Source organism: Callithrix jacchus, chromosome 10 (genome assembly GCF_049354715.1).
Source record: "Callithrix jacchus isolate 240 chromosome 10, calJac240_pri, whole genome shotgun sequence".
Classification (NCBI taxonomy): domain Eukaryota; kingdom Metazoa; phylum Chordata; class Mammalia; order Primates; family Cebidae; genus Callithrix; species Callithrix jacchus.
In genome coordinates this window covers 127,626,875-127,653,588 of record NC_133511.1, presented here as the reverse complement: position 1 = coordinate 127,653,588, position 26,714 = coordinate 127,626,875, and the positions used below count along the sequence as shown (strand labels likewise).

At 55.6% G+C, this 26,714-nt stretch overlaps 1 protein-coding gene across 29 annotated transcripts in view; it reads left to right on the top strand.

The window, feature by feature from the left end:
* The window catches only part of SHANK2 (SH3 and multiple ankyrin repeat domains 2), a 720,394-nt gene that overhangs the window by 491,525 nt on the left and 202,155 nt on the right, over positions 1 to 26,714 (top strand). For 28 of the 29 annotated variants that reach the window (XM_078341738.1, XM_078341739.1, XM_078341735.1 and 25 more), the window contains one exon: positions 25,694 to 25,776. In XM_078341738.1, coding sequence (XP_078197864.1) covers positions 25,694 to 25,776 — 83 coding nt within the window. Of the gene's footprint in view, positions 1 to 25,025; positions 25,777 to 26,714 lie in introns of those variants that run through there. The other variant, XM_078341745.1, reaches the window with a different exon arrangement.

Here is a 26,714-nt window from a genome sequence, read left to right as displayed (position 1 = left end):
ACCATCATCCTGCAGTTCCCTTTGCTGAGCTCGTGCGTATCTGAGTTGCTTTCTGTCTTTGCACTTGTTCTGTCGGGACACATCCTCAGGCAACATCGACAAACGGTATGTGGAATGTAGCTCCACGTCTGGACATTCCCTGGTTACCAAATGTTCTCAGTGTCGCAGAGCTCTAGGCTCAGAACCGTTCTCCCCGTGAGCTCTCCAGGCTTTGCTCCGGTGCCATCCCGCCTCTTCTCGTGGCTGACTTGTCCTCTGTTGTCGGTTGCTGACACAGCAGTGCTGAAATTCTCCAATATTATTGCGTGTTTGTCCATTCTGTCTTTTCAGTTCTCTCGGATTTTGCTTCACGTATTTTGAAGTTCTGATGTTAGGTTTGTACTCACTCAGGACTGTTACCTCTTCTTGGTGATGAGCCTGGGAGTTCAGATGCCCGGAGGTTCTGAATCGATCTTTTTTTATCATTATTCAGTATTCCTGTTCATCCCTGGCAGGTGAGAATTGCCAGTAAGAAGTTATAGCACTGTCTGATTCGCGTTCCACTGTAGCTAGGGACCCTTTATTTTCCTCGCTAGAAGTTTGCAGGCACGTCCTATCTTCTACTTTTTCTTAATGTTCTGAAATCGGATGGCGGGTCTGTGTGTGAACTTCCTTTACACACTGAGCTCTCACTCTGGAGGCCCCTCCAGAACGAAGCAGCTTCCCTTTCAAGAAGGTATTTTATTACCTCCTTGATGAATTCCGTCGCTTTCTCCGTCAGTTCGGTCTTTGTGGATTTCCTCTATTAGACCATTTGCGTTCTCCCCACCTGTCACTTATTCTTCCTCAAGAGTTTTTCTCTGCCTTTTTGCTCTGTCTTCTGGGAAATGTCCTTAATTCCAACCCGTCAATGTAAGTTATTTTATCAGTCACACTTACTGTCCATGAGCTTTTCCTTTCAACAATGGAATAAGCGTCCAAAAGCTTAAGAGAAGTGGTTTCTGGGTCTCTTTGGGAACAAACCAGCCAGCCAGGTATGGGCAGACCTCTGCACATAGCTGCTCTCACAGCAAGGCTCAGGGGGACTGCACGTTCCTCCAGGTCACACTCCAGAAAGAGAGGCTCTGCGACATGCTCCAGCCCCACTCCCACCAGAAGCTCATCAGCAAAGACAGACAAGGGTTCTCGTGCATACCTATGGGGCAAGTAGTAGGATCTGGATTCAAAATTGAAGTGCTGCTGTGTGTTTGTGTCCAGGTGAGTTCCACAGATGGCCAGGGGATGGGACTGTGCTGGGGGGAAATGGCGCCAGGAGCACAGCGTCCCCGCTGAGTCATGAAAGGGGAAGGGGCTCTCTGATGGGAAAGGGGATGGTGAGAAGCAAAGGGCCTAGACTGGTGAGTTAGAAAAGCCTGTGTTCCCTCCCACCCTCTCCACCTGCCAGCCCCGTGACCCCAGACAGGATCGTCCACACTTGGCTCCGCCTGTGCCATCTCCAAAAGAGCATTTATGATTCTGCCTCTCTCATGGGGCTTTGAGGTTGAGATTTCACAGATACCATCCATGAAGTATATAATTTCAAAGAGCCGAGCACAAGCATGACAGTTGCTGTGTATCTGGGTGCACAGTGGGTCATGAGCCTCTCAGGATGGCTGGGGCTGCTGGCTTGGCTGGGCCAGGCCTGGACTCCTCCTCTAGTACTCAGTGATTTGAGATTCGGTGTCCCCCAAGCTGTCCGTGGCCAGCTTCCCCTTGCACTTTTGACTTTGGGACTTTGGACCTTGGCCCCAGACCAGGGTGAGGGTAGGTTTTTCTGGCTGGAGGTACACTCAGATTCTCTGAAAACAGCTGGATGGGTTCTGAGGATGGAGAAGGGGAGGAGCCTCCTCCCGTCCCGCAGCGGGGACCCACCTCAGCAACTGTTCTTCGTTGGGGCTGGGAGCACTTGGTCTTCCAGTTGGGGTAAGTGGCCCCAGGACACTCTAGCCGGAGGGCAGGGAAGCCAAGCTCTCAGCAGCCTGGACACCCTCGTGACGGCCTTTCCTATGAGGCCAGGCAGGAAGACCTGACTGCTTTGTTCTGGACCAAGCCTCCTGCTTCGGGGCTGGGAGCTGAGTTCCTCACCACAGGGAGGCTCCTGGCTCATAGCAGCCTCGGACCACATTTAGTACATTTCCCAGGTGGCGAGTGGGTGGATAGTGACGGGGTCACTGGTGGTGGATGGGACTGTCAGAGCAGCAGCATAGGGAGGCCTGTGGGGGCTGAGATTCGGCACCTCCAGGCAGAGCCCTGCTGAGGGCGCTTCCAGAGGCCTGCCCTGCTCCCCACCTGGATGGGGCAGGGGCTCCCCAGAGCTCAGGATCCCTGCAGCTGCACAGGAATCTCCTGTCTCTTAAAATCCCTGAGCCCCTCCAGCAGGCAAAGGAGAGGCCTTACTTACCTTCTCTCTGGAGCTGTCCCTGACCACCATGGCTGCCGAAGCTGACCTCCACCTCCACGCACTCCCCTACATGGCATCTGTGTTGTGCCTGGCCCCTCTCATGCCCTGTCTTATACTGACCTTGAATGGTAGCATTTGCTGATTTCAGTGGTGCAAACCCCCTGCAGTGGCCCCTTCCGAGCTGCCAACGTGAGGTCTCCTAGCAAGCTGGGAAGCGGTGCCCACAGTCAGCCCCAGCAGTTCCTAAGAGCCAGCTCCGGCACATCCCTAGGCAGTATCCACGCCTCTGCCCTCCTGCTCCAGCCCTGCGCTCTGCCCTCCTGCCCTCCTGCTCCAGCCCTATGCTCTGCCCTCCTGCCCTCCTGCTCCAGCCCTGCGCTCTGCCCTCCTGCCCTCCTGCTCCAGCCCTATGCTCTGCCCTCCTGCCCTCCTGCTCCAACCCTACGCTCTGCCCTCCTGCCCTCCTGCTCCATCCCTATGCTCTGCCCTCCTGCTCCAGCCCTGCGCTCTGCCCTCCTGCTCCAGCTCTGCGCTCTGCCCTCCTGCCCTCCTGCTCCAGCCCTGCGCTCTGCCCTCCTGCCCTCCTGCTCCAGCCCTGCGCTCTGCCCTCCTGCCCTCCTGCTCCAGCCCTGCGCTCTGCCCTCCTGCCCTCCTGCTCCAGCCCTGCGCTCTGCCCTCCTGCCCTCCTGCTCCAGCCCTGCGCTCTGCCCTCCTGCTCCAGCCCTGCGCTCTGCCCTCCTGCCCTCCTGCTCCAGCCCTGCGCTCTGCCCTCCTGCCCTCCTGCTCCAGCCCTGCGCTCTGCCCTCCTGCCCTCCTGCTCCAGCCCTGCGCTCTGCCCTCCTGCTCCAGCCTTGTGCTCTGCCCTCCTGCCCTCCTGCTCCAGCCCTGTGCTCTGCCCTCCTGCCCTCCTGCTCCAGCCCTGCGCTCTGAGTCGGGGTCTGACACAGGGTAATGAAGCGTGCTGATCTGAAGCTCCAGCAGGAGGGTTTCAAGTCTGATGGGCCTGGGCCTGGGAGTTCAGGTGCCAGGGGATTCTGGTCTCAGTTCTGACATCACCTTCCTGCTCAGGCCTTAGTTTCCCCATTTATAAGACGGCTGCATTGTAAAAGGCCTACATCATCACGGAGATCTCTTCTGAGTATAAAATTCTGCACATTGGGCCTAGAACTGCCATAACCACTGGCCAGTGATCACCACGAATGAATGTGCTTTGGGCAAAACTGCAAACCCTGACACAGGCTGGGCCGGGTTGGGATCCAGGATTTGACCCAGAGTGGGCAGGGGTGGCCAGAGGGCAGCCCAAGGTGGGCAGCAGTGCTCTTAGTTGGGGTGCAGGCATGGGCTACCAGCAGTGTACAAGGCCAAGGGGTGCCTCTCTGGGGAATAGATGAGGAGACTGATTCTGGAGGGGCACTCAAGGCTGTGCCTGGGAAGCAGCAGGCTCGTGGGAAATGCTCACGCTGATCCCCACCTCTGGTCAAAGACCTGGTGCTCTGGGCCTTCCTCCGGGAAGCAGGAATAGTCTTGGTGCCTGACTTGGAGAGCCAGAGTGAGAAGCAATCAGACCTACCCAACTCAACATTACCTGGGCCATGCAGAGCAGCCAAGAGGTTGATCTGCCTTTGTTCTGTCCACCCCTGTGCCTCTGCACCTGTGTCTCCTCTAGGATAGGACCAGGACTGACTTACTGACTGACTGTCTTTCTCCCTGGCATCTGACACAGGGTCTGGCAAATATGCAGCTCTCAGAGTATAGGGAGGTGGGTGGAGGGAGAGGTGAGAGGATGGATGGATGGATAGATAGATGAATGGATGGATGGATGGGTAGATGGATGATGGATAGATGGAAGGGTGGATAGATGGATTGATGGATAGATGGGGAACTGGATGGGTGTGGGAACTGGATGGATAGATGGATGGATGGATGGATGGATGGATGGATGGATGGATGGATGGATGGGGAGCTGGGTGGGTGTATGAATGGGAGGATGGAGGGATTGATGGGTAGATGGGTAGATGTGTGGTGGATAAATGGAAGGAAGGAAGGAGAGCTGGATGAGTGTGGGAATGGAGGGATAGATGGGTGGATGGATAGATGGAAGGAAGGATGGATAGATGGATTGATGGATAGATGGGGAACTGGATGGGTATGGGTGGATGGATGGATAGGGAACTGGATGGGAGGATGGAGGGATGCATGGGTAGATGGGTAGCTATATGATGGATAGATGGAAGGAAGGAAGGAGAGCTGGATGAGTGTGTGGATGGATGGATGGAGGGATAGATGGGTTGATGGATAGATGGAAGGAAGGAAGGATGGATGAATAGATGGGGAGCTGGATGGGTGGACGGATGGGTAGATGAGTAGAAGTGTGATAAATGGATGGACAGATGGATGGATTGATGGATGAATGAATGGGTAGGTGGGGGGATTGAAGATGGCTGGGTGGATTGAAGATGGATGGATGGATGTGTGGGCGGCAAGGTAGATGGTTAGGTGGCTGGATGAATGGGTAGATGGATGGATGAGTGCATGGGTGGACACATGGATGGATGGGCAGGTGGGTGGATAAACCTATGACTTGGGTTAGGGAAGGGACCAAGGTCAGGCAGTGTGCTCAGACCTCTCTGTAGACAGTACTTGTCACATTGTTAGCACACAATAAACATTCACTTAACGGAAAGGAAGAGACAGCGTGGCCCCAGTAAGAAGACTTGTGTCCCCAGTGCCAAGGAGTCTGCCATGAAAAGTGCTGAGGGCAATCTAAGGAGCTGAGACTGTCCCCATCCTCCCTAGGGCTCTGCTACCCCGTGTCCTCCAGGGTAGAATGAAGTACTGGGCACCTGTCCCCATGCTTAGGATTACAAAGAGTTGCAGCTAAGGGTGGGGTGCCGGTCTGGGGGTGGGGTGGCCCCAGCATGGCCCCTAGAGATGGCTTGATGTTTCCAGTTCAGGCAATGGCAGCAGTAGCAGCCCTGGTCCTGCCTTGTGGTGCCCTTGAGGGTACGTTTCTGTCAGGTCAGTCCTAGAACCTGGCCTGTGGGTCCAAGGCCCTCTCGCCATATACCCTCCAGCAGGTCTGGGCTGCCTTACACTCTTGCCCGGGCTGTCAAACTCCTGTTTCTCTGAAAGGGAAAAGCCAGGGCCCCTCATGTGGGTGAAGGCCACACTCCATATGCATTTCCCTTAGATTTGACTCCGAGTATGCCCAGACCCTATTGTTACAAAGTCAGATGATGTCTGGCCCTCCTCATCTTTGACCTGAAGCTTATGCAGAAACCCATTGTGTCCAAGATTTCTGGAGGAGGATTCTGTTGCTAAAACCAAGACCTCTGGTTGATCCAGAAAGGATTTTCTCTGTGGAGCCTGGATACCCCTGCCTCCTGCCCCCACCTCAGTCAGTCTGTTAGGCACTGGCGTTGGGCCACCTCTCAACCAAAAGGCAAGAGCAGGAAGGCTGCTGTGAGTGATCTGGGGAGCATCCTTTCTGTCACCCTTCATGCAAATGAGCTTGCCTCTCCAGCAGGGAGGTACAGCAGGGGTCCAGACGAGAGCCTGGATGGTTACAGTCTAGGGTGACCAAGGCAGTTCCGCCGGCGGGTCGCATTTCCGAGCATGGCGGAGCGGAGAGGGTGGATGTGCACTCTTGGCCTTTGAGGAGATACCCCAGTGATCCCAAGTTTCCTCTTTATCTAATTAGTTTCTGGGCTCGGAATAGGACTGACTCTTTAACCTTGCAAAATAAGGTCACTGCTGGCGCTGGCAGAAATTGGGCAGCATGGGATAATTCTCCTCCAATGATCGCTTCTCGGCCTTTTGGCTCAGAACTTATGAATTCTCCTCCAGTGCGAATCCTGCACCACAGAGAAATAGCTCTGTGCAGGAGCTGTTTATTCAGGGTGTTTCCACTGTGACACTCTGCCAAGAGAAAAGGGAGCCTACGTTGAGCGGCAGAGAGAAAGAAGGGGATTTGGCAGAGCTGTGCCGGTGTGCACTTCAAGAGGCAGGACCTGGCTGGGCACGGTGGCTCACACCTGTAATCCCGGCGTTTTGAGAGGCCAAGACAGGCAGATCACCTGAGGTCAGGAGTTCGAGACCAGCCTGGCCAACACGGTGAAACCCCATTTCTACTAAAAAAAAAAAAAAAAAAAATTAGCTGGGCATGGTGGTGCACACCTGTAATCCCAGCTACTCACATGTGGGGCTGAGGCATGAGAATCACTTGAACCTGGGAGGTGGAAGTTGCAGTGAGCCGAGATTGCACCATTGCACTCCAGGTTGGCAAGAGTAAAACTCTGTCTCAAAAAAAGAAAAAAAAAAGAGGCGGGCCTCTCCCAGCGGGCTCTGGGGGCCCCAGGCACAGATGCCAAGGTGTTCTCGAGCAGCCAGTGTCCTCTGAGTTTTCCTGCATGTCAGGGCACCCGTCAGCAGGGCCACTAGCACCCCAGAGCTGGCCACCTTTTAGGTGGGTATTGGCCTGTGGTCTGAGCATTGACGGGTGGTTCTCCACACCCAGGGAGAGTGTGATTTACTAGGAAGAGTGTGGGAGTATCTCGGCCAAGGACCTGCCTGTTTGTGTGCTGGTGCCCAAGCCAAGGTGCGCCTACATCCCGTTCAGCCACGAGGAGGACAGTGCCTGGGGTTTGATGAGTCACCCGCAATCTGCAAAAGATTGTTGAAAACACCCCACTCTGCATTAAAGCCTTATCCACCTCAGGAGAGGAAGAGAGAGAGCGGGGGTGGTGTGGCCAGGTAAACCATGGCACCCAGGGACGTCCATGTCCTAACGCCTGGGGCCTGTGAGTGTGTGACTCTGCTTGGCCAAGGGGAATGAAGGCTTCCGAGGGGGCCTCGTCAGCTAATCAGCCAGCCGTGGATTTGGAGACGGTCCTGGCAAACGCAGGTGGCGGACCCAGTGTCATCGCAGGGGGCAGGCACCGTGTCCTTCTCTGCTGTATATCCTGGCCCCGGGCAAGGGAGCAGAACTCCTGCAGCCTCGATTTCTCCATCTGTAAAGCCATCGCACTCCATCCCAGGGAGTTAAGTGCATGCTGGCCTGTGGATGGGCCACAGTCCCGTCATCAGAGGGCGGGGGTCTGAGGCAGAGGATGGAGAGCTAGGATGATGGGAGCGCAGGCTGCAGTCATCTGAGGAATGGCCAGGGGATGACAGGAAGGCAGGTTGGAGCGATCTGAGGGATGGCCACGGGATGACGGGAGCACAGATTGGAGCCATCTGAGGGATGGTCGCGGGTTGGGGAACATGGCCACTGGAAGCTGGAAAACCTAAGCAGCAGCCCCTCCTCTGGAGCCTCAGGAAGGAATCCACCCCGCACCACCTCAGTTTCAGCCCTGTGAGACCTCTGGCCCCAGAACTGTAAGGGGCTAAATGTGGCTACTGCCAAGCGTGTGTTACACTGTTGCTGCCAGGGGCCACTCACAGAGTAGTTGTTAGCGTTCAGTGCATAGACCGAAGACTGAGAACGCGCTTGGACACAGCACAGTTCTGGCCAACGTTAGATGTGAGTGTATGACTCTATGGGATGGGGTGCGATGGCCCCACTGATCAGATGGGGAAACCGAGGCTGCAGGAGTTCTGCTTCCTGGCCCAGGGCCAGGACGTGCAGCAGAAAAGGACATGAAACTGTGCCTCTCTCCCAGGTTGTGCGGACTGTACCCTGCCTTTCTCCCCAACCCCCATCCCAGCCATCAGCCCCTGTAGGACCCCAAGTGATTTCCATCCAGTTACCACAGGGGTCTGGGAAGGGGCAGCCTCAAAGGCCACAGTCACCTGGGCCCTGTGGCTTTGGGAGCAGCCGACCCAGCAGTTGGCAGGTGGACATCCAGGGTCCCGAGGGAAGGGCACCTGCGCTTTTATTAGTTGTCACTCCATGGGCCAGAGGACCTGGCTGGGATGTGGCAATGGCAGCAGTGGCCTTTGTCGCTCAGACCACAAACATGCTCACGACAGCCCCACGTGCGCCAGACACCATTCTAGTCCCTGGGGAGTGTGGTCAGTGCCACAGGCCGCACCGGCCCTCCCAAGCCTCCCATCCAGTGTTGCGGGGGCCCTCTGTTCCTCTGCAGGACCCAGGCCCAGCCCTGGTCCACTTCTCCCCAGCACAGGGGGATGAGACCCTGCCCTTTGTACTGGTCATGGGGAGGCAGCTGGTAGCTGGAAGCCTCTGCTGCTGCCAGGCACAGAGGGACTGCCCCAGTCAGGTGCATATCCCAAAAGAGGGGGCTGGAGGTGCAGTGAGATCTCCCACCTCCCTGATGGGCTGACAACAGGCCTGCCCTGCTCCTCAAAGCGGGGCTGGCTGGCTGCTGATGGTGGGAACAGGCTCTGCAGCCAGCTACAGGGATTAGATGCCCAGCTCCGCCCCTTGCCAGCTGTGTGACCTTCAGCTCCTCACTGAACCTCTCTGAGCCACAGCTTCCTCATTTGTAAAATAGGAAAGAAAACAGTGCCTCCCTCCACAATGTGTTGTGTGAGAGAGAGAATGGGTGCAGGGGCTCCCGGTATCCCCAGCTACCCGGGAGGCCAAGGTAGGAGGATTGCTTGAGCCCAGGAGACAGAAGTTGTAGTGGGCCAAGATCATGCCACTACACTCCAGTCTGGGTAACAGAGCGAGACCCTGTTTCAAAAACAAAACAAACAACCAAAAATCAGTGAGAAGAGCAAGAGGGAAACGAGGAAGCTTAGAGAACAGGGGGGATTTAGGGTGAGAAACTGGCAGGGGCTGAAGACCTGGGAACACTGGGGCAAGGGGTAGTCTTGTGTCTTTGGAGGACTCCCTGAACCCTATATTATTGGGACAGCATGGGAAATGGCAGTGAGGACTCCAGTGGAGATGGTGGAAGGGAACAAAGGGCTGGAACCTTCTGCACAAAGAAAGAGCAAGCCCGAAGCTGGGACAAGCAGCTCATTCTTAAGACGTTGTCTTCCTTGGCCAGAAGGTTGCACACGTTTGGGAAATGGGTACCCAGGGACCCTGGCTTTGGTGGTTTAGTGCAGAGCAGTGTGAGGGGCAGTGGGCATCTCCAGCTCAAGGGGAGCCTGGCTTCCAGAGCCCTGAATGGGGCCTCTGGTGGGTCAAGCTGTGTTGGACCCGGTGCTCTGAGGGCCCTGCCTACATGCTTCTTAGAGGTCATCTCAGTGGTGGATGTGGTCACATAAATGGTGGCCTTCCCTGGGTGGCTGCAATGAGCAAGGTGGTCCAGGGCAGCTGGCCCTGCCTTTACCTCAATGGGAGATGATTCAGCTCCCATGCGGTGGCCAAGGGGCCAGTCGCAAAGACAGGGCATCAGCGGTGTCACGGAAGGTCAAAGGGAAGGCAGGACTTCGTTTGAGCAAGGCAACTTTCAGAACCATGGGTGGTGGCCCGGGTTCTGAGAACACTTAATGGGTAGAGAAAACTCAGCACCATATGCTGAATCCAAGAGGAGGACATTGGCTGCTCAGCTAGGTGCACCGAATGGCGAAGACCGCATTCGCGTGGCTTTTCTGGGGTGGCTGGACCTCCTCGCTCCAAGGTCTTCGGGTCTACCAGAAGGACCCATTAGCAGAGGCAGCATCCAGGCTCAGATGTCCACTCGTCAGCTCCAGGACAGATCGTGGGCCTCAGCTGTGTCTTCTGGTTCAGTCTGTTGCTAAGTTCCCCTCTGTACCTAAAAGTTCACTCACTCTCTTTTTTTTGAGACAGAGTCTTGCTCTGTCGCCCAGGCTAGAGTGTGGAGTGGCACGATCTTGGCTCACTGCAACCTCTACCTCCGGGGTTCAAACGATTCTCCTCCCTCAGCCTCCCAAGTAGCTGGGGCTACAGGAGCACGCCACCACATCCAGCTAACTTTTGTATTTTTAGTAGAGATGGGGTTTCACCATGTTGGCCAGGATGGTCTCGATCTCTTGACCTTGTGATCCGCCCGCCTTGGCTTCCCAATGTGCTGGGATTACAGGCATGAGCCACTGTGCCTGGCCATTAAAATCTGTGTCTTGTTACTTCGCTTGGCTTTTTGGAGATTTCCCAGCCTTGGTGTGCGTTGCCCCAGCCCTGTGATGTCCAGTTACTGCCTGTGTGCTTGGGATTAGTCCGGGTGCCCAGGAAGAGGAGGGTGTGGTTAGTGGGGGATTCGGAGCAGTTGAGTTCAAGGAAAACACTTTTCCTTAGTTCTCAGCTTTCTGAACCAAGAGTTTGAGACGATTCACTGCGACTAGATATTCTTTGGACAACTGAATATAGAGCAGGGCCCCCACCTGTGTCACCAGGGCTATGAGTCCTCCTTGCCAATGACCAGGGTTCCTGAAGGAATAAGGGCGGGGTCACTGTTTCCCAGCCTGGAACGTAACTCGGAGGCCTCTTCATTTGTCAGAAAGTCATCCTGGTGTTTTGCCCATATCTTCTCATTAATAAGCACCCGCCCCCTCGCTCCAAGCTCTGAATATTCGCCTTATGCTTATTAGAAAGCATTTGGCTGCAGGTAATAAAACCTCACTCACAGTGGTGGAGACCACAATGGTGAGTCTAGAGGAGGGCACGGCTGGCATCCATTGCATAGGCAGTGACATCTCTGCAGGCCTCTTGACCTCTGCCTCATGGTGGCAAGATGGCTGCCATAGCTCCAAGTGTGATATCCCCCTAGCATGTCCTACTCTGGAGCGTAAAGGAGGGGGTGCCGGGGAGCATTTCCCCAACCCCCACTCCCTTTCCAAATAGTCCAGCCTTTCCCGGCAGACCTGCCCTTGGGTTTCCTTGGCCAAAACTATTCCATAGGATCATGAGCATCCATAACTGCAGGGGAGGCTGTCACAGCAAGTGCCTGGCGTTTCCAGCCACTGCAGTGGGCAGCAAGCTGGGAAGAGGGCCAGAGTCTGCACCAGGAGCTGGGTGTGGGGGAGAAAGAAGGCTCAGTCCCCTCCCTCTAAGCGCACAGTATCACGTGAGGGACAGCACTGAGGGCTGCTTGGACATGGTAGCTATTGCAGTGGGCTTTGAAGAATGAATAAGAGTTCAACCAATAGAGATAGCAGGACGGAGTGTTCTAGGTGGGAGTAAAAGCATGAAGCAGAGAACAGCACACCCCTGCTGTGCCCAGGAGAGGCCTTCTCTCCTGACACATGGCCAGTTCGTTGAGACGGGAATCATAAAACACAGGCATAACCAGCGTAGTCGACGTCCACCAGACGTTCCTGCACCCACTTTCAGGTGTGGGGCCTTGCTTTGCCTTGCCTGCTCACCCCACTGTGTCCTTCCTCCCTGGCATTACCCCAGCCCACAGCATTTGGTCCATCTCCATTTTTGAATTTTTTGACACAGAGCAGGATCTACTGGCAAAATCTTCTCAGAGCATCCCAGGGTGCCCTCCGGGCAGCTGAGATCCTGGCAGGACAGCAAACCACCAATTCCTTCTCCAGAACGTGCTGCTAGAACCAATGTCCCCCACCCCCACCAAAGGTTCCTTTCCTTTCTCTGTCGCCGTCTGGGTTGGGAGGGCTGTGAGCTGTCAGGGAACTGGCCCCCACCTGGCCAGGAATCAGCCATGTTTCAGTATCCTTCAGGAACCCACAGTGGTTCAGACAGCCTCATTTTACCTCCAGCTGTGTGTTCTTATGCAAATCACTCAACCTCTCTGTGCTTTACTTGCTCATCCTCAAAGTGAGAGTCATAACAGTTACTGCCTCATGTGGTCGTTATGTAGATTCAATTAGTTAAACGCTCAGAGCACTTAGAACGACGCCCGGCGTGGAAGGTGCTCAAAGGCCATAGCATAATAATTATGCTAATTACTCTAATTATGGATTATTACTCGTTAAGCTGGAATTCAGGTCTATCCCTGCTTGGAGCCAACCAGAGCATGAAAACCTAGACACAGTAAAAAGGTCTTTGTTTCCCAGAAAAGACTCATCACGTGATCCTTCTGAGCCTCTCGGACATCTCACAGATGACCTTGTTTCTAAAACGTGCTCTCGCCTCTTCCAGAGCTCAGGTGTTAGATCAAGCCAAGCACACCTGTACGTGGTAATGTACAAATGCAGCAAATGGAGACTTTTCTTAGCTTTTATTATACGTGGTTATATGCCACGTGCATGTATTATTTGTGTGGATTTAAATGTCAGAATACTTACAGCATATCTTTAAAAACTGCAGCCCACAGGCCAAATCTGGCCCATTGCCTATTTTTGTAAATAAAGTTTTATTGGAACACAGCCCCACCCATTATTTCGTATTGTCATGGCTCCCTCTGTGCCACGACTAGCTGAGTGAGTAGCTGCAACAGGAACCACCCGTGTGCCCTCAGAGCCTCGAATGTTCGCTTTCTGGGCCTTTGCCTGGTCTAGAACGTTTGCAGAGCCTCTTCCCAAGGAACTCATTGACCATGCGTGGTGGCTCACACCTGTAATTCCAGCACTTTGGGAGGCCGAGGCAGGCAGATTACCTGAGGTCAGGAGTTCAAGACCAGCCTGGGCAACATGGCAAAATCCTGTCTCTATTAAAAATATAAAAATTAGCTGGGTGTGTTGGTGGTAATTCCAGCTACTCAGGAGGCTGAGATGGGAGAATCACTTGAACCTGGGAGTTGGAGGTTGCTGTGAGCCGAGATCATACCACTGCACTCCAGCCTGGGTATCAAGAGCAAAACTCCATCTCCAAAAAAAAAAAAAAAAAAAGCCATCGTTAAAGTACTTCCCATTACAATGTGTCTGCCTCTTCGTCCAGCTGCATTGCAGTAATGGATGCCTGGGCCTGGGTAATTGATACAGAATACAGGTTTCTTTGCCTCACAGTTCTGCAGGCTGTCCAGGAAGCATGGTGCCAGCATCTGCTTCTGGTAAGGGCTTCAGGAAGCTTCCACTGATGGTGGAAGGCTAAGGGGAGCTGGCATCACATGGCAAGAGAGAGAACAGGAAAGTGCCAGACCCTTTTTAGCAACCAGATCTTGTGAGAACTAAGAGTGAGAACTCACTGAGGCCTGAGTTCCCATGAGGAATCTACCCTGTGACCCAAACAGCTCCCATCAGGCCCCACCAGCAAAACTGGGACCAAACTCCGTCGTGGGACTTGGAGAGAACAAATAGCCAAATTATATGAGCCTCATACTTTTAACTATGTTTACAACTGCCCCTCTGGTTATGCCAGCTTCTCAACAAAGCATCAGCACGTGGAACAGAAGCAGACTTTTTAGTGGCCCTAATGAGTGGCGGGAAGTCGGTGGCCAGGAGTTGATGGGAGCTGTTTCTCCTCCAGAAACCCAGGCTAGGGTTTCTCATGGCCTCCCACTCAACAGGTCTGTGCCATCCAGGTTGGTCGGGAGAGCCTGGTGGGGGGACCCTGGGCTCTGGGTGGGTCCCCAGGCCCTCACCCAGCCCTGGAATCAGCCTTCCCTGCAAAGCCCAGGACATCAGGTGACTGTCACACTGAGTCTGGTTCCCGGGAGAGGAGGACACTTCTGGTTTAGTAGAAGTGGGGGCATCTCCCCACCCCCACTGGGAGGACTTGGCAACTTGCCTCACCAGGAGACCCCTGTGGCCTGTCCCATGGCCCACCAGCATGGTCTTTGTGGGAGAGCTTTGAGATGGACAGATGGGGCTGGCTTGGCCTGTCATTTTAATTAACGAATGAAGGAAAAGTCATAAACAGTCCCTTCTTGCACTCACAGCAAAATGCCAGGCAGTCGTACTGTTCCCCGATTGTTTTTTAAAGAACATTCAGTTCAGAGTCAAACGCTGAGGCTTAAGTGTGAGTTGGCCCTGCTGCTGGTGCGGCCACACGGCCCTGGGCAAATCCTGTCACTGCAGGCTGCCTGCACCTTCTGTGGCGGTGCTCCCACCAGCCTGAAGGGTCTTGAGGGCCGCCGAATTGGAGGCGACGTGGAAGAGGGTTTTGAATACAGCCACAGGTTCTGTATGTACTCCAGGCAGGGGATGGCCTGGAGGGCGACCAGCTCATCCCATTTGTCCGGGAGCATCTTGGTTTTAAAACTGACAGCCCCATATCGCAGAAAATCCCTTTGTCAGGGAACACCAGGACAGCAGGGCCCCCCAATCTGCATCCCAGACCACACAGGAGGCTCCAGTTCTGGCTTCATTCACTGCGTTGGGAGCACCGATGACGCCCCTGCTCAGATATCCCGGTCTTTCATTCTGCAGACAGGAAAACCCAGGCTTAGATTGGTTGAGGGTCCTATCTGGGGTCCCACTGCCGGTTCTTGCCAGAGCCAGGACTAGAAGGTGGGCCTTCTCCATGTAGAAAAGTACTTTCCCTTCCTTCAAAAAATAATGCCAGTGGCTGGCACCTTCCAAGGCTGCAGAGTGTGGTGGGCAGGACCGTCCTGCCTTTGGGGGCACTCACGTGCTACTGGGGGAGTCAGACAGCAAACAAGTGAAGGAGCAATCCACAATTTCAAACATAATGACTGGCCAGAAGAAAGCAAAGCAGAGAGAAAGGCTGGAGAGCGGGGGACACAGGAGGACAGCAGCCCCAAGGCAGCAAGGCCCCTCTCTGGAGGTGACCCAGGGACCTGCAGGGACAGTGGCCCGGCTGGGGGGGACTGGGAGCAGCATCCTGGGAAGTGCACAGGCGGTGCAAAGGCACTGTGCTAGAGATGAGCGTGCCCTGCTGGAGAAAGAGAGGGCAGCAGGAATGGGAGGAATCAAGAGGAGAAGGGGCATGAATCAGATCACAAAAGGTCTTAGCAATGGTGGAGAATTTGGATTTTATCCTCAATTAGATGGGGAGGCCAGGTGCCGTGGCTCACACCTATAATCCCAGCACTTTGAGAGGCTGTGGCAGGTGGATCATCTGAGGTCAGGAGTTCAAGACCAGCCTGGCCAACATGATGAAATCTGTCGCTACTAAAAATACAAAAATTAACCAGGCATGGTGGCAGGTACATGTAGTCCCCAGCTACTCAGGAAGCTGAAGCATCAGAATTGCTTGAACCCAGAAGACGGAGGTTGCAGTGAGCCAAGATCCTGCCACTGCACTCCAGCCTGGGCGACAGAACAAGACTCTGCCTCAAAAAAATAAATTATGATGGGGATCTGCTGGGGTATTTTAAATAGAGGAGACACAGTGTGACTCAAGGTTTTTACATAAAGAGTTTTTCAGGAGAGATTCCTCAATGGGCTCAGAATAGAGGAAGCCATGGCCCTTGCAGGCAGGTTGGCTGTGGGGGAGGGGAGAGCTCACTTTGGGACGGCTCGTTGGGCTTGGGCCAGCCCCTGGGTGTCCGGCCTGGCACCACAGAGTCCATGCCAGCTTTGGAAGCACAGGGAGCATCCTGGCATCTCTCGCTCAGGGGTCCCTTGCCCTCTTCCCATCTGCCCACAGCTCTGTGTGCCGGGAACCCCCCACCTGTAAGAGACCTGCAGTGTGGGGACTTTCTCCTTGTGTGCTGACACACAGTGTGTCCTTCTCTCTATAAGGATGGACCCCTGAGGGCAGGCCTCCGCTGATGTCAGCAGGAGCGTCTTTTACCTGGGGCAGGTGAAAATACCTGTGTATGCCTAAGGTCTCCAGAAGGAAGCAAGTTCTGGGAGCTAAGGTGCATTCTCACGCATTGATAGCCTTCCAGCCCTGCTGTGTGCCAAACCCCTGTAAACAAGGGGTTTCCTGCCCCGCTGTGGTGTCTCAAGGCTGTGGTTGATGTCCACAGTCTGAAGGAGAGGATATTGGTGCTCCAGGAGGTTGAGGAACGTGGCCAAGGTCATGGTGCTGGTTTGGGGAAGCTGGGGTTCCACCAGGGTGCTCAGGTTCCAAGGTGGGCATCCTCCCTCCTGACCACATTTCCATGCATCCTGGCAGGGAGCGCCCATCACATCCTGTCATGATCGTGAGCGCAGTTAAGCCCTATCTGTCTCCTCCGCCAGCCACGCCTGGCAGGTAACGTGCCTGGTATTGCTTAGGAAACGCTTGTGGGTGATTTATTACAAAGTAATGAGACAATTTAATTTAAATCAAGTTCTTTGTACGTTATTGTTTCTATTAGGAAAAACTTGTGTTGCTTATCACGTTAGCAATGGGGAGGAAAATGGTCATAATAAGCACCAGGCAGGGCGTTTTCGTAATTGCAGATTTGAGGAGTGACTTCCTCTAGCGAGCGTCTCTGGGCGAGGTGCAGGCTGCATAGGGTCAGAGCCACTGTCTTCCCCACACCACATGAAGCGACGCAGCCCCCTGCCCATAGGCGAGAGCGGCTCCCAGGAGCCAGGAGTCCCCTCTGTACAGGAATAGCCCAAATTCATCACCTCCTGCCTGGAAACAGCATGGCCTCCGCAAGAGCAGGCTGGCCGGGGCTGTCGCTCAGCGCACCAGGATGGCACCAGGCACTGGGCTTCATTTCCCCTGTGAATTATGGAGGAAGGGCAAGAGAACACCACACACTAACTCTCCGATCAGGAAGCAGGACGCTGGGAGCAGCTGCGTGTGTGATCATGGGCTGAGAGGCTCTCCCATCCCCTTTGGGAGTGATAGATGACCGGGAAGCCTCCTGTTCTCCCGCAGCCTGCCCGCTCTACGGGCGGCCCTCTGTGCTGCCCTGCAGCCAGCTCTGCCACGGTGAGCTGGGCTGGCTGCCCACACCCAGCAGCCAAAGTGCCCAAGCTGGCATCTCTGCTGAGCTGGGACACCTGTTGGGTCCCCACCTCGGCACCCCCCACGGAATTGCTGACAGCGCTCTGCTTAGCCTCATCCTTCCTGATTGGCAGAGCCCAGAAATTTCTAGGACATGCACTGCCATTGCCATTCCCTGGAGGATCCTCTTTCTAATATAGAGCTCCAGTTCCTGCCTTCACCAGGCCCTGCCACCGAAATGCGATTACAACGGGAATGATTTAGCGGAGCTGCTCTCAGGCCCTTTTCTGCCTTGGAGAAGGCAGGTCTCCTGGCTCCAGCTGCCCTGGGAAGGACCTTTCAGGGGCAATGAAAGCACCACCCAGTCTCTCTGTGGGGAGTCGATCCTGCCTCTCCCAGGTCCCAGGACACACCTCCACGGGCCTTGCCCCCGACATTCCAGCGGCCCCGGCCCGGATCTGACTAGACGTCACACCCACAGCCACGTTCAACGTACCTTTTTGCCATGGAAAACATTCAGAAATGATTTTGATCAGTCTGCCTTTGAACGTGCTTGGCCATGAGTGATGCCCTGCGGCCCTCCCCCGGCAGCTCCTGTGACTCCCCAGCCGTCAGCGCACCCAAGGATTCCTGCAAGCTGGGAACACCTGCCTTAGGAGTCGGTCTACATGTAGTGTGGTGATGAGTTTGTGGATACCAGCTTTAACGAGTCATGACACTGACCCCACGTTAAATTTCAGAGACACTGAATTCAACAGAGATTAACTGTGCTGTTGTTTGCCCTTTGGATTTGAGAGCCGGTGAATTTTATTTTTCGGGTTGTGGAAACAGCCTCTTACCTGACGACTCTGGACGCCCCTTCCGCACACGTGAGGTGGGTGGGCTGCTCTGGCTCGGCCCTCCCAGCCAGCACTCAGATATGTGACCCCTCCTCTGCTGACCTCGACCTTGACCTCACACTGCACAAGCACGGACATTAGTGCCTCATCCGATGTCCAAACCCTGCCAAAGGGACCACCTGGCTTCAGCCCCACCTTGACCTTGGAAGCCCCACCCTGCACAGAGGCAGTGGTGGGAACTCTGTCATCCACCGCATTCCCCACAGACCACTCACAGCCACTTTCAGAGAACAGCCATGCCTCTGGTGTTCACACTGATGGCCAGGGAGCGTCCTCAGCCCGCAGCAGCTGACTTGTGCTTGTGCATTGCTGGGATGGAAGTTCCTGGCACCCGGAGCAAGTTGACCCTGAATCATTCCAGGAGGATTCAGGCCTCACCAGAAAAAGGCCAGGAGAAGCCACAGGACAACTGCTTTTCTGTCGTTTCAGCCTCTTCATGGTTGAAACTGGGGAAATGCGTGAGTGGCCGGGGCCCTGCTGACATCTTCACTTGGTGTACTGCCCAGTTGTGTCCCTAGATGGCCCTGGGTGAGTCGGCAGTCCACGTCTGCAGCCCCGTGTGGTCAGCCGCTCCTGCCCTCCCGCCTCATCACGGCCCTTTGGACGTCAGGGCCAGCTGCCTACCTTCCAGCCCCACTCTGTCTGGAATGTTCTTTTCTCTCCTGTCCCCAGCCCCCCAACCCATTCTCCTATGTACACTTCAGTCCTTCTCCTCCTCCAGCAAGTCTTCCAGGTGCTCTTACGGTTCTCGCAGAATCACGTCCCACACTGTTGAAGTCACACGTTTCTGTGACCGTGGATTGCTGTTTATCTTCCTCACTTGCCCAGTGTTTGCTGTAACAGGTCACCACAGACGGGGGGCTCAAAACAAGAGAAGTCACATCTGTCACAGCCCTGGAGGCCAGAGGTCCAAAACCAAGATGACAGCGGGGCTGTGCTCCCTCCAGGGGCTCCAGGGAAGGGTGTTGCTTCCTCTGCCGCCTCTGCTGTTGGCCTGCAGTCCTCGGTGCTCCTCGGCTGGCCGAATCACTCCAGCCTCTGCCCCCGCCTTCCCCCAGCCTCCTCTGCTGCCTCTGGTTGTCACCTACCCTCTGCTTTTCTCGAATGAGGATGCGGTCATCCGTTTAGGACCCTCCCTAAATCCAGGAAGATCTCATCGCACGACCCTTAGCTAACTACACCTGCAAACCCAACTTCCAAGTATGGTCGCTTTCTTTTTTTTTTTATTTTGTAGGGGACAGAGTCTTGCTGTGTCACCAAGCTGTAGTGCAGTGGCACGATCTCAGCTCATTGCAACTTTTGCCTCCTGGGTTCAAGCAATTCTCCTGCCTCAGCCTCCCGAGTAGCTGGGACTACAGGTGCGAGCCACCACGCCCAGCTAATTATTGTGTTTTTAGTAGAGACGGGGTTTTACCATGTTGGCTAGGATGGTCTCGATCTCTTGACCTTGTGATCCGCCCACCTTGGCCTCCCAAAGTGCTGGGATTACAGGCGCGAGTGAACCACCGCAGTCAGCCAAGTATGATCACTTTCACAGACACCGGGGGTTAGGAACTGAACACATCTTTTTGGGGGTGTTAAAACCCAGTCTCTTTGGGTGAGTTGAGCCACCATTCAACTGACCACAGCGGACACCTCTCTAAGGGCCAGACTGGGCCGGGTTGTTCCTCAGCACCTGCCCCTTAGCAGGCATTTGGGAACTGATCTCTAACAGCTGGATTGATTCACTGCTTCCCACGGCAGCTTGACACTGGCCCCAGTTACTTCTGAACTTTGGGCTGAGACTGAAACCCAGTCCCAGCTGAGCAAGGAAGAACTAAAGCTGTCACTGGACAGAGCCACCAACCCAGGCAGGATCCTGAGAGCCGTGGGTAAAGCCATCAGGTCTACCCCAGTAATGCTGGCGTTCAGAGTTAAAATGTCCACATCTATCTGCCCGTGTGTGGGGAGGCAGAGAGAGCCACCCAGAGCCCCTCGGGCCCACACGTCTGGGCCAGCTCGGGCCTGACCTCCTGTGCCTCCGAGTTGACATCTCCTCCAGGATCAGGTGCTGCTGCCAAAGGAGCTTGTGAAAGTGACTGACGGATCCTAAACACCAGCTGTCATTGCTGGCACCTGCTGCTCTCCAGACCAGGGAAAGTGCAGCCTTCCCTGTGGGCCCGTCATGGTGCCCGCCGGGGGAAGGGGAACCCAGGCCACCGCTAAAAGCCACGGTGTGCAGCCACCTGTGGTCTTGCGAGGCAGACACCAGGAGCATCTTCAGGCCCGCCAGCAGGGAGAGACCTCCGGGACACCCGCCGGGTCCCCTTGCTTCAAGGTACTGAGTGCTCTGAGAATACTCTTGCAGCATACAGTGGGACTGTGATGAGCACAAACAGGCAAACCTCTGATGGTTTCTCCTCCGTGTGGCACCCTGGAGGGCATCAATGTGGAGGTACTTGTGTCTCCAGAAAGCCAATATGGTTCCCATAGGAATACTTCTTGTATTCTCCACGGCAGCATGTCCAGAGCAGCTTAGACCCATCTTTGTGTGAACTAGGGAAAGGTGCTGGCCCTTCTTAAGACACTTCTTCCCCCTGTGCCGAAATTACCATTAGTACGTGTGCCGCGGTGGCCATGATGGAAATGGTTTCCTCCACAGTTGTACAGTGCACAACCTGCCCAGCTGTACTTGGTAGGGCTGGTTGCCTACCTCCTTCACCTTCTACAGCTCCTGTGCAGGTGGATGTTGGCAAAAGAGGGTACATTTGGGGCATGTCAAAGCACCCTTCAACCTAGCTCAGAAAACATTTGGAGACGGTGCCGCTAGATTACATTTTTTGTTCAGTCAACAAGCACAGGTGGATGTTGTGTCACATGGAGAGACTCAGAGGATCGGTGCATGGGATTTGCTTCCAGGGAGCCCACAGTGCCTACTTCAGGCGCGTGGTCAGTGAGTGGGTTAGGGCGTGAGACGGCTGCGTGGGGAGCATGCAGGCACCTCGGTCATTTCCGCATGAAACTGGATTGCCGTGCATCTCAGCTGCATGTGGAGAGTGGGCTGCTGGTGCAGGAGCAGGGCAGGTTGGCGGGGGCCGAGGTCAGGGTGAACTCTGGTTCACAGAAGCCGCAGTACTCAATGCCACAGCTCATCCCAGGATAGGTGTTAGAGTCATGAACCAGCAGAAGGAGCTTCTGTGGGTTTCGTGTCTCTAGAAAGGCCCCTTCCTAAGGTCTGCATGTGAGATGCCCCCTGTCCGATTGCAAGGAGATGGGGGGAAGCCACCGTGTCACGCCTTTCAGACACAGCAACTGCAGCTCCTTTCAAGGAATGACTCTTCTGTGCTAGAGTGTCCCATTGCTTTTCATGAATTACCCAAGACATTGAAAGTTTCTAAGGGGTTGCCTTTTCTCTTTCCTCTCTGACTTCCTGGGCCGAGCCAGGTGCACACAGCAGGTCGTCTGCAACACTGAGTCTGCCCTCTGGATTTAACTGGGAACCCGGGGATGGTTCTGGTGCCTCCTTACGCAAAACCCTGCAGTAATTCTTCACCCACCTCCCACCCAACATCCGTTTCTCCCTGCTCTGCTTCTGACTTGAGTTCATACCCATTTTGCATCCCCTCTGGGCACACATGGGGTACCTGGCCTATGCAGGGTGCTGTGGGCATTTGGGGTGGTCTGCAGGATGAGGTCACCGCCCCCATTGACTCTGGAGAAAATGCCCCCTCTTCCCCAAGAGACAAGCTCAGAGGGGACATTTTCTCCAGGGTCACCCAGCTCAAGAAGGTGGATGGGGATGCTAAGAAGGGCAGCTTCCCCTGGTTACAGGAAGTCTCCCACTTATGGGGGATTCACTGGGTATCGCCTCCCTTGCTCCTCCTAAACCTTACAAGGCAGATGTTTTTCCCCCACTTTACAGGTCGGGCAATTGAGGCTGTAAGTAGCCAAGATGGCCAGTGTCTGGGGTGGGATTCAAACCCATGTCTGTCTGCAGATGAAAGTGAGGCGAGGTCATAGTGGGTGTGGAGTGAGGCTGTTTAGATACTGAAACAATGCAGGAAAGAGAAGTTAAAAACAGTCCTTAATGTCAGAGAATAAGGAGTTTGCTGTTTCAGTCAGTAAAACAGTCTTGGAGCAAGATCTTTACGCAGTTACAAGTGTGGGCTAGAAAATTCTCAGATGCAGCCGGGTGCTGTGGCTCACGTCTGTAATCCTACCACTTAGGGAGGCCAAGGTGGGAGCATCCCTTGAGGCCAGGAGTTTGAGACCATCCTGGGCAACATAGTGAGACCCTGTCTCTACAAAAAATTTAAAAATTAGCCAGGCATGGTGGTGTGTGCCTGTTGTCCCTGTTACTTGGGAGGCTGAGGTAGGAGGATCACTTAAGGCCTGGAGTTCAAACTTACGGAGAGCTATGATGGTGCCACTGCACTCCAGCCTGGGCAGCAGAGCAAAACCCCGTCTCTAATTTTAAAAAAGAAAGTCCTCGGGTGCATTAGGAATCACTGAAAAGGTTTCGGCCTTGGGTGTCAATCGGAGGGGTCCCCATAGGAGGAAGGGGGTCCGGGGGAGGAGAGGGCGGCATATGCAGACAGGGAACCCACTTGTAACTGTTGGAGTTACGAACACGCGCTGCCTGCCAGAGCCAGTTCTGAGACATGGGTGGGCGACTCCACGCCCTCTCGCTCAAGACCTCCAGGCACATCATCATCTTCTCATTTTGCAGGGCAGCAGGTCAGTGACCTTGGGGCCAAAGCAAAGCTGGGATTTGAACCACACTGTGTGTGATGCCAAAGCCTGTGCCCCCACCCAGCACACTGGAATGCCCCTGCCCTCATGTAGTCCATGGAAGATAGCTAGCAAGTGTCCGGGCAGCCTCACTAGCCCTAAGTTCCCAGTTACAGGATTTGCTGGCAGAAAGTGGGATGGGTCATCTTGGAGAGGCAGGGTTTGGGTGGCACTGGGCACTGCAGGAGGAGTTGCCCAGCAGGGCAGATGAGCACCTGAGCATGTGACAGGTTCCCCCTGGAGCTGCATGGAGAATGGAGATGGTCTTGATCAGCCCATGTGTCCGCAGGGGAGAGTGCAGGGCACTCAGCTCCAGATCCCAGGACTCGGCATCGTCCTTCCAGGGCTTCAGGGAGGCTGCAGCCTCTCTCGCAGAGAGCAGGAGCACAGGAGGGTGGAACAGAGGCTCTGGGCTTGGCAGCCGGGGCCTTTATAGAAGCTTCCATGGAGGAGACACTGAGGCTGATCGCCTGCCTGGCCGTGAGTGAGCCATGAGGCCTGGGCGGGCTGACTCCCTTTCCGAAGTTCAGAGGGGAAGTGGGTGGTGACTAGAAGGCATTTCCCATGGGGGACACAAGTCTGTGTTCTGGTTGTGGGGGCCGTGGAGACAGGTCGAGGGGCCTGGTAGAGGGACTGCTCATTGGTGCCTCACGTGCCCCTAAACCCATGGCAACAGAGCCCCAGCTCTCCCCCGCCCAGCCTCCTTGGGGCTGCAGGGTCCTGGCGGACCACCAGGCCTGCTGGAGGTTAATGACAGCCGTTACAGTAACGGCCCCCTGAGGCCTCCTGCGACACCACACCAGCGTGGCGTGGCCTCATCTGACCCCATGGTGATCCCAAGAGGCCTATAGATTTGTTCTTACCCACCCTTGCTATGTAGGGAAGCTGAGGTTTGGAGCCCCCATCATTTACTAGAGGCCACAACAGCCATGTGACCTCACCCCTAGGCTACCAGGGCCCTGGACCTCTGACCATGTGTAAGCCCTTGTCTAGTGGCCCTGAGCAGGGCAGGTGGGCCTTCAGGGCTGAGCCAAAAGGGGCTCACAGTTGTGACCGAGTTTCCTAGAGTGGGGCTTCCTGCACTTAGGAGGCTGTCTATGGGGACAGGGCAGGGAAAGGAAGGTCAAGGGCCAGAGCTCCCCCTAACTGCTGAGACCAGGGTGACCAGTCCCCTAGATTGCCCTGGTCCCTGGCTGTGAAGACATCACACATGTTGGGCTATTCCTGGAAGACAGGGCCACCCAGCAGGTCCCTATGCGAGACCCTCTGATGCCATCAGGGATGGGTCCCTGGAAGGGTGAGGCACACACGTTCCCTGGCTGGGTCCTCCAACTTCTCCGAGCCTCATCTGCCTCATCTGTAAAATGGGAAGATGGAGGGGCCACTGCCCATCCCTTGTTCAGGATGCCGAGGCCTGTCATCCACATCTGCCCCATCCCTCCTCCTCCCCGGGACCCCCCATTCCGAGGTGGCTGTGCTGTCACCAGCTGGCTGCCCATGGGCCCCTGTGTTTCCTGTAGACCATGAACCTGGTGCTGTTGCCAGGCAGAACTGACCTGTACTCCTGAGGCCAAGAGCCCATGAGCACATGGCCCTGTTTGATACTGGCATCCCCAGGCCTCCCGCTGTGTGCCAGAGGCCTGCTAATTTCTTCAGGGCCCGTCTGCAGCTTTTTCTGCCTGGGACCCTGGCCTGGTGTCCTTTCTACTCACCACTGAGGCTCCCACACAGCCCTGCAAGACCCCGCAGAGGCCTCCCTCCCTTCCTGCTCCCCTCCGCAGAGGCCTTCCCAGCTCCCCACTGACTTCCGGGCAGCAGCCTTCATCTCACGCCCCTTCTTTCCCCGCAGGCCACCCAGAAGGTGGGGGTGGAGGGCAGAGTTCATCTGCAGCCAGGAAGCTCGCTGAGCAGTGCCCTGCCCCATACACTCCAGGTGCCTCAGGGGCTGGATGGGCATGTGTCAAGTGCCAGCAGGAAAATCGAGAGGACTCCACGGCAGCTCGAGCAGAGTTGGAGCTTTTATGGTTTCTTTCCTTAAAAAAACAACTGTCATGGCAAGAGGCAAACAGCGGGCGTTAGGTCATATCTCAAAGGGGCAGCCACCTACCCCCTCCAGTTCCCCAGCAGTGAATTCATTGTCCCCAGAGGGGGCCAGGTCCTCAGGGGCTTTGAGACCGAAATGACCTGAGTCCTCTGCCAGGGAGCCACCCCCCCCCCCCAACACCCACGGAGGCTGCCAGGGGCAGAGGATGGATTCTGGAGGGGGGATGCGGCTAGAGCCCCAGCCGCTCCCCCTCCCCACCCGCTCCCAGCCCAGCCTGCGGATGCTCTGCGCGGGATGACGCCGGGCGCACTGTGGGCTGTCAGATGATTGTGGGGGCTCCTGCCTGCCGCACACCGTCGGCGCCGGGACGGGAGAGGGAGGGGGCGCTGGATGCGACGCGCAGGTCCCTGCGTCTCTGGTGCCTGCTGCCGGCTCGTGAGGGGAGCGGATAGGATCTGATTTTTTTTTGAACCCCCTTCAAGGAAAAGCAAAACAAAACTGCTGCCTCATTTCTCCTCTGGCCGATCTCCCCAGGCTCCCCTGGAAGATGCGTGTGGCCGGGACAAGCTGGAGGAGCTCATTCCCGACGCCGCCGCTGCCGAGGCCGCCGCTGCCACCGCCGCCGTTCGGGCCACTTACTTTCTTTGCCCTGGGCGGCGTCCTGGCCAGCCCCCCTTGAGCCTGCCGCTGGCTCAGCCACCCCTCCGGCAGCCGCCCCACCATGTATGACTCCTTCCTCAGGCTGGCTCCGACTCTGCCTGCCCCCACCCTGCAAGTCTCATTGTGCCACGCTCGCCTATCCCGGTAGCCACCCCCCTCTTCCTTCGCTCCTCCTGCACCCTCGCTGCCTCCCTTCCTCCATGCTGCCTGGATCTGGCGAGCTGGGGTGATTAATTGGCTATGATGATGAACGTCCCTGGCGGAGGAGCGGCCGCGGTGATGATGACGGGTTACAATAATGGTCGCTGTCCCCGGAATTCTCTCTACAGTGACTGCGTTATTGAGGAGAAGACGGTGATCCTGCAGAAAAAGGACAATGAGGGCTTTGGATTCGTGCTTCGAGGGGCCAAAGGTAAGTGCGGCTGCCGGGAGCCTGAATGTGTTCCCGTGTTGTGTGTGTGTGTGTGTGTGTGTGTGTGTGTGTGTGTGCACGCCTGCATGAAAAATGTTCCCCAGCTCAGGAAGAAGCGTTAAATAAGCATTTTTCCTGGGGGCACTTGGTTGCTAGACAACCATGTTCTTTCACATTCTGCCTTACTCAGAAAGCGCTAGGGCTTCCTTGAGGAATATTTTTAATTTCTGTAGACAACGTTCTTCTGAATGGGTTCTCTCTCCCCCCTGTCCCCTCCTACCTTTTGTTTTTAAATGATGGGGTTGTCAATATTTTGTGTTCTAGTTGAGCCAGAGGGTGGCTGCGCTCAGAGCTCCGGGTCTCAGATACCCAGGTTTGCCCAGGCCTGAGTTTCAGGCATTAGAAACTGCCCCATTCTGGGAGTGGGCTTTGTAACGGTGGCAGGCATTCGTGTGCTCGCCTCTAAGGTGACTTTGCAAAGGAAATGTGACAAGATGGTCCCCTCTGCTGTGGACTGAGCCAGCAGCACACATGTTACGTGGCCCGTCGTGGGAGGCTCAGGGATGCGGTCCGTGGCGGTGCGCCCACCAGGCGCCCTGCACTCACAGCTTCCCCTCTGAAAGAAAACAAAATGGCATCACCTCCCCGTGAGAGGGGACATCCGCCCACAGCGTGTGTGGCTCAGCCATGTGGAAGTTTCATCTCGGAGCTTCCACTCTGTGCCAGGGGTCCCATACCTGTGCTGAGGGAGGCCTCCTTCCCGGCTGACGCGCCCACCTGCCTCAGGCTCAGGCAGCTCCATAGTGAGCTGTCCAGAGAGAGAAAGAGCAGATGCCTCTGTCCTTGTGAGAGCGTCCACGCCTGTCCGTGTGATTTGCTCTCCCCTCCCCCTGCTGGAATCTTCATCTCCACACCCACCCACCCCTGGCTACTCCTGC